We start from the raw sequence: 13448 nt of genomic DNA, 5'->3' as shown, positions 1-13448 counted from the left end.
GAAGTGTAGTACATACCCTTTCCGTTCAGAGTTAATGTAATGTGTTTTTGGGTTAATGTAATGTCGTTTTCCATTTGGGGGAGCGTGTTTTGTATTGGGGGGAGGTGAACAAGTCATCCATTTTGGGGGGAGTTGACTCGTATTCGGGGGGAGTGTTTTCATTTGGGGGATGTACTCATATTAGGGGGTGTGTTTTGCACTCCAGGGCCACCGTACAAATCCGCACACCAAAGAAGGAGAATCCGAAGATGGCTACCAGAGAAATAAAATCACATTGGAATTTTAAAAAGGGTTAATTTAAAACCAATACATTTAAGTAAGGTAGCCTATATTTTTCCTTTGAAAAATTAATGTTAATGCTATGAATTCAATAGTATTTAAATTAAATTAAGTATGCAATGCCTTTCAAAACAAGTAACTTGCTTTCATAGGCTGCTGCATTCAATTTGGTTTCTACACGCATGAGTGCTCAGCGTGTTCACCGCGCCACCTACAGTTCCTCCTAGGGACTGCACAAGGACACGACGCGAAAACAACCGGTCAAATAGATGCGCCGCAGCAAGCTCCAGACTGGAGAGCATCTCCGTTACGGAGTCGGCTCTCGGTCAATGCACGAAGGCATGGGGAGGCAGATCTTGAGGGAAAGGAGCTGTCCGCTATTCCCGATGGCTCAGTGAGTGAGGATGCGACTCCCCAGTTCGATATTTGTGTCGGTGTCTCTGTTCACAGCCGAAACAACGGCCGCCCTCTATCTGAGCTCGACGTACCGCTCCCACGGTGACCAGATTTGGCAGGGGCTCACGCTCCTGTTTACGCTTGTGCCGTCGGTGCTCGTGCAGCTGACCCTCACTTTTATTCACCGGGACCTCAGCAGAGATCGTCCGCTAGTGCTTCTGCTGCATATTCTACAACTCGGACCCATTGTGAGGTTGGTGGATATCTTCCAGGGGTTCTTCCTGTTTGTTGGAACGCTTTTCCATAACCCAACAGAGCTACCAAAATAGAGCACAGCGGGACACAGACACTTCCCAGTTACCACTGCTGTTGAGAAGAGAGGCATGTGCCAGGCAACTAGTTTGATGGATTAAAGCAGTGCCACGGTAACGGCGTGTCACTGTTAGATTTTCTTTTTTTCGCACTGTAAGAGTCACTCAATTTAAACACGTAATCTGCTTAGGTCACAGATTGTGTTATGTGGAGCGCGTCATGGACAGCATGTCAATGCCGTCTTTGTCGCTGGCCCTTTGTCTCTCGCTAACAACAAATGTTTGCCTATGGGCCCTCTAGCTTCTATAGTTAGGACGAAAATAAACGCAGGGGCGATCAATGCCCTCGTCAATAGAATTTGATGTAATACCATCATCAACCCACTGCCGCAGCACAAAAATCCATCAACCAAGGCGGTAAGGGGTGCCGTGAGAAAGCACTTCCAAGCAGATTGTGTGAGATTGTGTTGACTGAAGAGTACCAAGCTTTATTATTGTGAGGTTATAATCTTGACTTGTTTACATACCCATTAAATCATGCTGCTCTGAGGTCCAATTAGCTGTTGGAAGTAGTTGTAGCCACATAGGGGAAACCCCACGATACAGTTGCCAATCTCCATAGTGCTTTCTAATATCCTGATTGATTTTGATTTTGATTTAGGAATGCCAATTGGCATTTGGCACTTAAGTGATTTGACCCTCTTAGCTCAGTGGCCTAATTGGTGGCCTGAATGCAAACAGAGTCTAAGGTGGCTCTGGCCGTTACTGTCCCAGTAGTGATGTCACCCTGCCCCATGGTATAAACATCTTGGTCCAGGCCTATGCTGTCCTGGCATGGCATGGCCATCTGCCTTGGTGTCAGCAGGAGTAGTCATCTAATCCCCCTCTCTAGAAAGACACACTAACGCACAGAAAAAAACAACCTACAGCTGAATGATCACTCTGCTGCTGAATATGCAAATCAATTAAGCCAGAATAATGGGAAGCAATTTATGATGGAACCAGCATGGGGGGGGGGGGGGGGGACATGTACATAGTAAAGGATGTTTCATGGTTCTACTTTAATATCCAGTCCCTTCTTATTTAGTACCTTCACCCTAGAACGCTGACCCTGTCATCTTCCTTCACTCCCTAATGTCTCCCTCTCTCTGTCTCTCCCTTTCTCTGTCTGTCTCTCTCCCTCTGTCTCTCTCGGTCTATATTTCTCTGTCTGTCTGGCTGGCTCTCCCTCTCTTGTCTTTCTCTCTCTCTCGGACGTTTCCACCAGAGTAACATATGAAAGGTATTCTCCTCCCCAGCAGTGTTGATTCCTCAGCAGTGGCCTAAATATCCAGCACCTTCCCTCTCCCAGAGTCAACAAGCATCAGTGTAAAAACATCTGCAGCCTCCCCTGCCTCACCCCTTCTGCTGAGCAGAGCATCTAAGAATAGCACATGTTGCTGCTTGCAACTGCAGGGACCTTATCTCTGTCAACACACCCAGCAAGGCTGTTATATCAGAGAGACAAAGAGGCTTCCTCCGACATTCATTTTAATGGACTGCACATTTGTCTTCCTAACGTCAAGCATTTCATCCAACACTTCCAGAGTCTGGCCGCCCAGAGCTACTGTCACGGTGACTTGAGGATACTGTGACTGACTGCTATCTAGATTGGTTTAAATGTCAGGAGAGCAAAAACTCTTTGTTTTGCTCATTGTAAAAAAAGTTATAAAAATAAAAGGGGGGGAGGGGATGGTCCTGCTGCGTAGTGTGCTGGTGTCAATTCCAATGAGACCAAAGTTGTATTTGTAAACATACAAATATGATGGATCTCCTCACTACTGGATACAGTACTGTATATGGTGCGCTGTTGATCTAGCACCACACTACAATGACTGTGTGACCCTGTTTCCTGGTTGTTTATTATTCATGGCGGCTTTTATTTCCTCTCATCAAATCGCCTCCTTTAGCAGCACATCTCCTCTTGACTGTACGTAGACCACTGGTAGACCTACTGAATGTAATCATGCCTTCCTAATGAAGTATACATTACCATTGGGGTCTGTAATCCCGCACACAACCCTAACACCCACACAAATACAGTACACTGTCCATGATTGACCCAGCTTACTTTAGCTTATCTTCTTTTGAGTTAGAGACCAAGCTATCGTTGCATGCTGCCCCAGTGTTTAGCCTGATTAACAGTCTGTGCCTCAGTGCTCCTCGAACACAGAGCTACCGGCTGGGCCTGGTCTTGGCTTGGTGGGCTGCTAAGCTGGCAATACAGGCACACAGCCTTGGCCCCCTGCCCAGACACAAGCCTTTAGTCTTTTTTAGTGCGGCACTGGCAGATGACAGGGCAGCCTCAACATGGAGAGACCTGGAAACGTCTCTCTGAGGTGCTGTGGCCACCAGCACGCACACATACACGCTAGGACGGCGTTGGATCTCTGTGCTAGATCACGGTTCTGCTTGTGACAAGCTCCAGGATGTGGCAGTGAGAGAGTAGAGGTGTGGAGAGGGACGGGGCATCTGTGCTTGACGCGGACGGTGTGTCTGAGGGAGCTTTGTTTCCGTTGTCGTGGTCCACTGCCAGTAAACATTCTCTACAGCAGCTGCGTGCGTGTGCGCGTACGTGTTTTCTATTCCCCTCACACACCCAGCAGATGCTGGGCTTACCCGACATAGTTGTATCCAACGCCAGACAAAACCCTTAATCCTCACTTCCTGTTGCTCTGCCGCAGGTGTCTGGAGGCCTTCTGCATCTACGGAAGTGTGGGCCGCGTGGAGGAGCCCTATGTCAGCATCACCAGGAAGAGGAAGGTGCCCCGGGGGGGGCAGTCGGAGGAGGTGGAGCGGCAGGTGGGACAGGCGGAGGGGAAGCTGTTCACGCACCGAGCAGCCTTCGCCAGGACCTCGGTTATCCAGGCCTTCCTGGGCTCGGCGCCCCAGCTCACCCTGCAGCTGTACATCTGCGTCCTGCAGTGGGAGGTGTCCGTCGGCAGAGGTAAGGGGGGTTCTCTGTGGGAGACGGAGACTGAGAGGGAGACAGAGAGAGAGAGGGAGACAGAGAGAGAGAGAGAGGAAGACGGAGCGAGAGAGGAAGACGGAGCGAGAGAGGAAGACGGAGCGAGAGAGGAAGACGGAGCGAGAGAGGAAGACGGAGCGAGAGAGGAAGACGGAGAGAGAGAGAGGGAGACGAAGGGAGACGGAGAGAGAGAGAGGGAGACAAAGAGAGAGGGAGAGAGAGAGGGAGACAAAGAGAGAGGGAGACTGGGGGAGAGAGGGAGACGGAGTGAGAGGGAGACTTGGAGAGAGAGGGAAACGAAGAGAGAGGGAGACGGAGAGAGAGGGAGACGGAGTGAGAGAGGGAGACGGAGTCAGGGGGAGAGAGGGAGACTGGGAGAGAGAGGGAGACTGGGAGAGAGAGGGAGACTGGGAGAGAGAGGGAGACTGGGAGAGAGAGGGAGACGGGGAGAGAGAGGGAGACAGAATGAGAGAGGGAGACGGAGTGAGGGGGAGAGAGGGAGACTGGGAGAGAGAGGGAGACGGGGAGAGCCAGTTTGTGTGTGAGTGTTTGCACGCGTGGGTGATGCTGTATATGTACACCGCAGGCATGTTCCTGTGCAGTAAGCCTTGGCGGACTTTTCTCTCTAGAAACAAGTTAAAAGGGAACAAGCTCTCGGCTGGTACTCTGCATCTCTAGACAGGCTCTACACCACATCCACATCTTTCTGTCTTCCTCCCTCCAACTCCCTTCATCTTTCTTCCCTGGTCCTCTGAGCTCAAACTCATACCAGCCCTCCCACCACACCCCCGCCACATTCTTCCCTTTGCAATATCCCACAGCCAGTAGTGGCGGGCAACACTGGCGTGGGCTGATTAGCCAAGTGCCATATTGGAACTAAGCGGATGGTGTTTTCATGAGTCAAAGTGGTGTTATGCAACTCCCTCTCTAATACTGAGGGTTGCATCAATTAATTGATGTGAATTCAGGGCTATATAAGGTGGAACAGACAATGGGAGAGAGAAAGAAGGAAGAGAGAGATGGATTGAAATACATTTAGTCTTATTTGAACTCTGGTGTTAGGCTACCTCTGAGCTGTGAAGCAGTTGGTGTCACAGTTCAAAAAGGGACAAAAAAGGGAAGTATTTTACAGTAAGACCCCAAAAAAGTCAGACAGGGAACAACTGTAATCCTCGTCTGTGCTAGATCTGCACTTCTTCAGAACAGATGTGAGAGTTTTATTTGACTGTTTCTCTAAAAGTACACCCAACATGCATGGTGTGTCAGAGACTACACCGGAGATATGATTGTTTCTTCCGAGTTGATCTGCAGCTCTGATGAAGCAGGTAGCAGGTTTACTAGAGCTAGGTCAGGGCTCTATGTAGACCAGAGCATCCATTCCAGCTCTTTGAGTGATAGCTTGGCTGACAACTGTGCGACTTGATTAGTGCTCAGCCTTGAAGGCAGGCTTTCATTCACTAGAGTCCAGGTCATTCATTGTTGATTTGAATCCGTCACGTGTTCTCAACTGTGGAAGAGTGACCTTCAGACAAGTAGTACTTCCTTGTGTTTTGACCTCTCATCTCTCTCTGCCTCTCTTTCTCTTCCTTCACCACCCCCATCTGTCTATCCATCTCACCTCTTTCTCCATCTCATTTCTCTCTCTCATTGTCTATAATCTCTCTCCCCCCCTCCCCCCCCGCCCACACTTACTCTCTCTGTGTATATAATTCTAACCCATTCAATCTGGCTCTCGGTCTCTCTCCCTCCCTCAGGCACCTTGATGGTGATCTCCTTGCTGTCGATAGTTTACGGCGCGCTGCGCTGCAACATCCTGGCCATAAAGATCAAGTACGACGACTACGAGGTGGACGTCAGCCCCGGAGCCTACCTCTGCATCTTCCTGTGGCGGAGCTTTGAGATCGCCACCCGCGTCACCGTCCTGGTCCTGTTCAGCTCCGTCCTGCAGCTCTGGGTCCTCCCCGTCGTCCTCGTCAACTTCCTGCTTTTCTTCCTCTACCCCTGGGTGCTGTTCTGGCAGAGCCACTCCCCCTTCCCGGAGAACATCGAGAAGACGCTGACGCGGGTGGGGACCACCATCGTCCTCTGTCTGCTCACGTTCCTCTACGCCGGGATCAACATGTTCTGCTGGTCGGCCGTGCAGCTGAAGCTCAACGACCCGGATCTGATCAACAAGTCCCAGAACTGGTACCGCATGGCCGTGTACTATATGCTGCGCTTCGCCGAGAACGCCTCGCTTCTCCTCCTCTGGTACGTCAACAGGACGGACTTCTACGAGTTTGTGTGCGCCCCGCTCTTGGTGCTGCAGCTGCTGCTGGCCTACGCCATGGCCATCTTCTTCATGCTGATGTTCTACCAGTTCTGCCATCCGTGCAGGAAGCTCTTCTCCTCCAACATGACCCAGGGACTCTGGGAGTGCTCCACCCTGCTCTGCCTCATCTGCCAGTCAAACCCAGAGAGGATAGAGGCCAGGCCGACGGAGAAGGCTGCTCTGGAACCACCTGGTCCTGATCCCACCAACCACAAAGAGGCAGCCAGTGAGACACACATGACATATGATGAGCCCAATGACACAACAATGTATGACACGATGGACGAGACGGTGGTCTATGATATACTCGATGACTTGGACCGGGAAGTGAAGAAGGAGATGAATGGTGATCTGTCTGGCCATTGTTCAGCCTGATTTTATATTCTACACATATAGTGAAGGTTATACATGCTAAAATGCCATCCTGCATGGTGGAAATACTGAAAAGAATGATGGGAACTCATTTGCCCAACAACATGGACACAAGGTCACCATTTTGCGTAGCTTACGTGCATGGAGTTCCAATCATGCGTGACCAGACCTGATTGGTAGTGTTTCATCTTGGAGACTGGCTGGCTCATAGAGAAGACTGCACTGTGTTCTCTATCTATGGCAACACAAGTTGTACTGTCTGTCACCCTTTGAAACCCTTTAAGTGCCACACTGATCCTTCAAGGCTGTCATTTAAGTTTACACTCCAAAACTCTTAAGATCTCAACCTCATATCCAAGCTGACCTTTCTCTTTGGCCAAAATATTTTTGTCTAAAACCCTTGTATTGAACCTGAATAACTAAACTAAGAGTTCATCTTTAACTTGGGAAAGGAAAATTGAGGCATATTATCAAATATTGTATTGAATTTAAAGGCAATGTATAGGCAATGTATAATCTAGGAATTTTTGCAAATAACTTTATTGATACGAAGGTCTTGGATGCCTCTCCCAAAGTTCATTGTTGCCGGCCTTCTAAGCCCCTGAGATCTTACATGAGGGACTTCCCAGCTGCAGACTGGATAACTTTAGGAAAATAGTGTTTTACTTGGCTCAACTCCACACAACCAGCAACCATGGCCCAGCTGTATTAACACGTGACCTCACTTTGCGTTCATGTCTAGAGGATGTTTCAGAACCACTCCCTTTACTGTATGTGTTTCCGATCTGAGTGGATAAGCTGTGTACAGGTCAAGTTATAAGTGTGAATGCACGGGTCCTATGAGAACGTGAGCTGGAGACTTGAGCTTTCCTGCCTTACTCTGTTTAGGCCTACACAAGAATCCAGGAAGAACTGCTTTGTAACTCTGAGGCAAAATGTTATGTTGACATAGCTGGGGACAATCTAGGTTCAGATGACTTTTGAAATTGTGATTTAGAGAGTTTCATTGATGCCCAGAGTAATCTGCTCAGGTTGATAGAGGAGGATGCCGAGTTGTATTTTGCCACCTTAGCCTTCTTATAAGTAGATTTAGACGGCCTTTATACTCTCTCACATCCACTTAATATGCTGCATTATTGACCACGAGGAGCCATGTTAGGGGTATGATTGTATTGAAGTGTTTCACATCAGCATGGGGGGGAACTGTGCATGTAATGAGCCTAATACTAAAAACAGAATCTCATCTGAGGACTGTATGACTGTAAATGTCTGTAGAGTTGGAAAACGATTTTGTACAAGGTTATTTCTTAATCTTTTCCTTTCACGGCTGCGACCAAGTATTTGCTTTTATACTTCCTGATAAGAGCTTTATCATCATGTGCTGCTTTTGGGACGTGTGTGTTTGTGCTTGTGGTGACCGAGACAAGGGGGGGGGAGGGGGGATCTCTTCAATATGCACTGTTGTATTATGATGGAATAATTCAGCTCCTATCTAACACATACAGTATGTTAATGCATGACAACTGCCACACATTATCAGCTCTCCACGCGTCACACGCCTGCACGTTTACAGCACGAGCATTTCTGTTGCTTTTGGTTCGGCTTGCGAGAGCAGCAGGACTGTTGTTGTGAGGTGTTTTGATTGGGTGTAATTGGTGCTTATTTGCTAAACCATGCTGTTGTGTCTGTATGTCTTTCTGTCCACAAATGCTGATTACGTTTCCTTACTATAGGAACTAACAGTACGCTGAATTGCACAATATCTATTTTAAAAGTCAATGATGTATGGGATGGTAAAACGTGTCTTTAGCCTAGAAAGTATCTTAACATGTATTCATGTATTTTTACATTTTTTTTCTCAATCTATCTTTTGCATTGCAGTTGAACAAGGATTCTCAACGTCAAGTATTCCAATGATGGTCTGCATTGTATGTATAAAAAGAGAAACAATCCTTGGAGACTAATTTAATTTGGAAACCTAAGGTTAATGTGAATACAAAACAGAGGTCAAATTATTAAAAGTTGTATTTAAAAGATTACTATTTCTATAGAGATTTTATGTAAAGTCATTTTATGTTTGTACTTTAATCATACACCTTTTGTAGAAGGTTACACTGACCTCTAGTGGTAAACTACAGAATCCTTTCTGAGACAACAAGAAGAGTTCAGATTCCCAGGAAAATAAAGTCGATTTTGGTTCAGATAAGGGGTTTTAGATGGTTGTCTTGTGTGAAGAGCTGACGCACACTGGAAAGGCAGGTGTCCCCTCGAGAAAGTATATTTCTATCTGTTCAAACTACACCACACTGACCAGTTTCCAGATATCAGGACGAACATACCTGTGCTCTGTTTACTGAGGCAATCACAAGCTTAGTAAAAAATAAAATGTTAAACCATCTCTGGTCGGGTTTGTCACCCAAAAGAAAACCAATAAAAGGTAAATTTATTTTTAGACTTGGTTGAGCCTTTCCTGGTGGTACAGTTGGGTACCTAGAAAGACAGTTAAGAGAGGGGATCTGGACAGTCGGGGAGCACACTGCGGTTACAGGGATCTGGGTCCACGGATGTTTGGTACTATGCTCTGTGCTGGATTTAAACCCAAGTCGTTGTGGTTGAAGGCCTTGTTCTCAACCTACTACAACCTTCTACATCCTTGGAAATAACTTAATCATCAATTGGTTTGAACAAGATTTGAACCAGGGGTACGGTGTTTGGCAGTAGACTCAATGGTACACATGCTTACCCACTGAGTCAGAGGGTTCCTGTAAAGTTACCTTCTACAACACAGTGTAATTGCCCTTAGGACATTTCGATTCATTCAATCATCTCTGAAATGCTTAGATGAGCTCTGATGAAGTCAAATCAAATGAACAGCTCCATTCATGGATAAAGTGTTTATTTACATCTGAGTTCTTGATGTTCCACGCATGAAGGTGCGTCCAGGAATGTGAAGCCCAAAACAGGAGTTTCATCCTGGGCATGAGACACTGCGACAGTCCCCCCTGGTGGATCATCTGATCAGCACGTAATAAGCACAAATTCATACAAGATTACAGTTACAAGTCATTACAAAGCCATAGGGTAATAAAATGAGTTAATGGGGGAAACAAGCTAAACGAAGCAGCAAAACCATGAAGACCGCTCATAGTCCAGGGGTTTATCTTCAAATAAATACATTAAGTTTGTGTTTTTTTTTTTTTTTTTTCATAAATAGCAACTGCTACCCTCAGACAAACAGGGAACCACCTTACATGTGTCTCATCTAGGAATGTACCAAGCCTGATGGATTGGTATTTGCTCTACTGCAGTACTACATGTGGTAGAGACAGTGGAAGCTATGGCCCACAGTAGATATGCTGTTATATTTAAATAGAGTTTTTAGGATGGGCAATTATTGAACAAATGAACGTTAACATCTTTGTAAATTCCTGTACAGTAATAGTCAACACCTATATGATATCTATATACTAGACTAGGTTGTGCCATTTTCTTGGTCCCAAAAGAACAGCTGTCTCTCTACAGTTTAGAATTTACATTTTGCTCACATATTGAGCTCTTTATTCCTTCTCACATACAATATCACAGAGTTTCCATCCTCAGGTTCCCGTATTTGTGAATGTGGGCAGGGAGATGTTTTCTTGTTGTACGACAGACAGGTCTTGTTCTGGATAATCAGCATTGGATCTTCAAGGCTGGGCGGTGGTCTTGCGTTCCTGTATGTGTGCGTGCATCTCGGTGCGAGAGGAGAGCGGGTCGGGAAAGGACAGGACGACGTGTGGCCCCGTCTTACAACGTCACGGCAACCGCAAACACGCTCACGACGCAGTACATGGTGCGATTCTCCCACCTGACCGTGCAGCTTCCTGTGGAACAGAAGCCAAAGGTGAACAAATAAGAACTGAGAAGTCAACCCAACTGAGAATCTTTGCAACAACACTACACACACACACACACACACAGCTGCAAATTGTATCTGGAAAATAATGAGTCACGTTTGTAAAATTGTGACATCACAAAGTCTTTTGTAGGTACCCTCAAGTAAGAAACTGGAGAGAAGAGATGAGGATAGAAAGTTAGCAACGTGCAGGTTTCCTCACCATCAGTGGCAGTGTCCCAATAGCAGGAATTGGCTGTGTGAAGGCCTGCTCCACTCTTCTGCATGATGGCACAGTTTACTGCCAAACACCAGAGAACCACTGTTACATTGGCATATGCAGACCACATCCAACTTACACATCTCTATGTATACAGGTCCCAAAACTATAGTCCATATTCCAAACTCTAAATGGGCCCTGGTTCATGAGCTGACACGTGCTTGCTGTGATGACACCAAGCTACGTTTCCGAGGTTAAGAAAAAAAGTCGCTTACCTATGAACTTAAATGGTCTTCCTTGTTTGACCAGCTGTGTCAAAGAGTGCTCCACGATGCTGGCAGTCCACTGGTTTACTTTGTTCTGGTTATAGTCTACTCCGCCAATGATGTTTTCAATACACTGACAACAAGACTTATTTCAGTTTAAAGGTAGACCTTAATGCTGAGGAGATTAATTCGCACACAACTGTGGCTGACAATTTTTCTCACACAGAGAATAGTTACTTACCTCCTTAACTGACACACTGGCCTCATCAGAATTGAAAGACACCTATAAAAAGAAAATATTAACTGATTTTGATGCCGTTTGAGTCTCATCTATCCGAACAAGGCCAGCATAACGCTCTGATTTGACCACACCCATGCAACTAAACAAGGTAATCTAGCTAGCGATCTAGTTCATACGATTCTTTCCAAACAGTAGGCCTACAGTTCACAATGTTCTGTGAACAATATGAACTGTATAACCCAAAGTTTAAAGCATTAATGTGTAGGTAAAAAGCTTGCGAAAAGATACTCAAAATGAACAAGCTAAGCTAGCTGAGCTAACTGCGAGAGGTTTAATAAATGGTTGCAACTCTAACGTTGTACAGTACTGCTACCTTTGCGGCCAGCGACCAATTATTAAATGTCCTCAGGATTATGTATTTTATATAAACAATACCTCGTCTCCAGAATACTCCTCCATTGTCAAAATTATGTATTATTTAAGTGCTGTTTATGTTCACGTAGCTTGCTAGCTTCTCGCTGTCACTGGGATGGAAGGTGAAAAGATAACGTGTCAAGAGTTGGTCATAAATATCCGTTTATGACCAAATGATATACTGCCGCCTAATGGATGGGAGGTTCTGGTGGTGAAAATAAATACATAATTATTAATATGTTTTTATGAGAGTGGTAGCTCTATAGTATAAACATATTTTTTAATAATCTGAATACAACACATTCTCATTTTAGCAAGTAGAGTAAAAACTATTTGGTAACTGCATTGTGTATTGTGTATGGATCATTTAAACTCAACGGGACACAAAACACACACACAGCCTATGCTACAATACACATACATTTAGAAAGTCATATTTGGCGGGATGAGATTCTTTCAGCCTTGCACACTAGGAATGATGAACGGGGCAATCCAGCTGCGTTTTTCTCCCAGGAGCGGTTACCACGCCCCCTCCACACGGGAACACCCCGGCTGCTGTGCGGAGACACCGGGGAGAGGACCACTACAGCTGTGTTCAAAGCACACCGAGACCGTGACTGATACGAACCTGCGGTACCAGGGTTAGGTTACTCGGAGTCCAGTTCTTTTCTCGATGCTGTTTTCCACTGCCAGTGCATCACAGCAAAGTGTCTCAGGTAAGAGTATTGCACTTTTGTTCAAATATTTGAAGATCTTTCTGACGAACAGAAAGAGCTCTTTAAAAATGCATGAATGCAACCAGTTCTTGGTGGGAGATTCCCCTACGGTGTAAGGTGACAGCGATAGACCAGGAACTGATCACCGTGGCCAATAATTATTTGCTACAGTCAGTTTTTAAGCATTTCATTCTACTCATCTCATTTTACCAATATTTGGCTTTACTGTCACATTTATAACGCGTTATAATGCAGAATTAATTAATCATTTCTAGTTTAACGGAGACGATGTACTTGTTCACTCTCATTGTAAAGTTCGAGGCGTTTATTTGAACAGGTGCAATGCAGCAAATGGCACCTTTTTGTTTTCCAGACCCAGGCTTTAAACCCTGAAAACTGGTTCGACGATGGTCAGTGAAGACTACGTAGCATTTAGTTAACCATTCTGATGTTAAATAGGACAGGAGGAAAATAACGACACCAAAAAATGTACATCTCATTACATATACAACATTTGTCATAGGTTAAACCTACGTTCATTTTGTGAGATAGATAGCATACTTAACCAATAGGTTAGCTTATATTTGAAAACCAGAAAGAAACAATTCAGTTGCCCATTCAAAGCCCAATCCAAGCTGCATTCAGTTAAAACACATCCAAACATTAAACCTTCTTTTGATTTGTCCAATGTTTTAACTTAACCATGCCCCTTTAATACAAGTTGTATTTATTTCAGACAAATAGATTCCAACTCATATTGGGTGACATCCATTACTTAAAGAAATGTAAATGGATGGGAATTGGACAGCGCTGTGTGAGCTTGGATGGAGGAGAAGGGAGTATTGGGAGGCAGGGAGAGACGGAGGGAAGGCAGGGAGAGATGGAGGGCAGGCAGGGGAAATAGAGGGGGTTCCCTCACTCTCCTACACACAGTGGAGAAACAGCGAGAAAACGAGCATAGAGATAGCACATCCATCACAGCAGAGAAGCCCCAGGGAATCTAGTCAGGGCGCATTAGACAGCAGCCTCTGTAGACACCAG

General features: G+C 45.7%; 2 protein-coding genes across 2 annotated transcripts; one reads left to right on the top strand and one right to left on the bottom strand.

The window, feature by feature from the left end:
* The first annotated feature begins 180 nt into the window (after positions 1–180).
* xk (X-linked Kx blood group (McLeod syndrome)) lies at positions 181–8710 on the top strand. Its single transcript, XM_084689298.1, has 3 exons — positions 181–928; positions 3710–3972; positions 5748–8710. Exons 1-3 carry the CDS (start codon positions 684–686, stop codon positions 6677–6679), a joined length of 1440 nt encoding a protein of 479 aa, XP_084545424.1. The 5' UTR covers positions 181–683; the 3' UTR covers positions 6680–8710.
* Positions 8711–9555: 845 nt separating this feature from the next.
* On the bottom strand, positions 9556–11847 carry dynlt3 (dynein light chain Tctex-type 3). Its single transcript, XM_084689299.1, has 5 exons — positions 11713–11847; positions 11278–11319; positions 11046–11169; positions 10774–10851; positions 9556–10539 (listed from the first exon to the last, which is right to left on the bottom strand). Exons 1-5 carry the CDS (start codon positions 11734–11736, stop codon positions 10463–10465), a joined length of 345 nt encoding a protein of 114 aa, XP_084545425.1. The 5' UTR covers positions 11737–11847; the 3' UTR covers positions 9556–10462.
* Between the last annotated feature and the right edge of the window lie 1601 nt (positions 11848–13448).

Source organism: Hypomesus nipponensis, chromosome 23 (assembly GCF_054491055.1).
Source record: "Hypomesus nipponensis isolate SF chromosome 23, ASM5449105v1, whole genome shotgun sequence".
In the NCBI taxonomy this organism is placed as follows: Eukaryota; Metazoa; Chordata; class Actinopteri; order Osmeriformes; family Osmeridae; genus Hypomesus; species Hypomesus nipponensis.
Note: the sequence above shows the minus strand (reverse complement) of the source record. Positions and strands in the feature narration are given on the sequence as shown.

Bases quoted from the DNA above. Each gene is read 5' to 3' on its own strand.
- dynlt3 (XM_084689299.1), bottom strand. From the start codon at position 11,736: ATGGAGGAGTATTCTGGAGACGAG. The intron at 11,320-11,712 runs GTATTGTTTATA...TTCTTTTTATAG, and splicing joins AGGAGTATTCTGGAGACGAG to GTGTCTTTCAATTCTGATGA. The intron at 11,170-11,277 runs GTAAGTAACTAT...TCTTGTTGTCAG, and splicing joins CCAGTGTGTCAGTTAAGGAG to TGTATTGAAAACATCATTGG.
- xk (XM_084689298.1), top strand. From the start codon at position 684: ATGCGACTCCCCAGTTCGATATTTGTGTCGGTGTCTCTGTTCACAGCC. The intron at 929-3,709 runs GTTGGTGGATAT...GCTCTGCCGCAG, and splicing joins CAACTCGGACCCATTGTGAG to GTGTCTGGAGGCCTTCTGCA. The intron at 3,973-5,747 runs GTAAGGGGGGTT...TCCCTCCCTCAG, and splicing joins GGAGGTGTCCGTCGGCAGAG to GCACCTTGATGGTGATCTCC.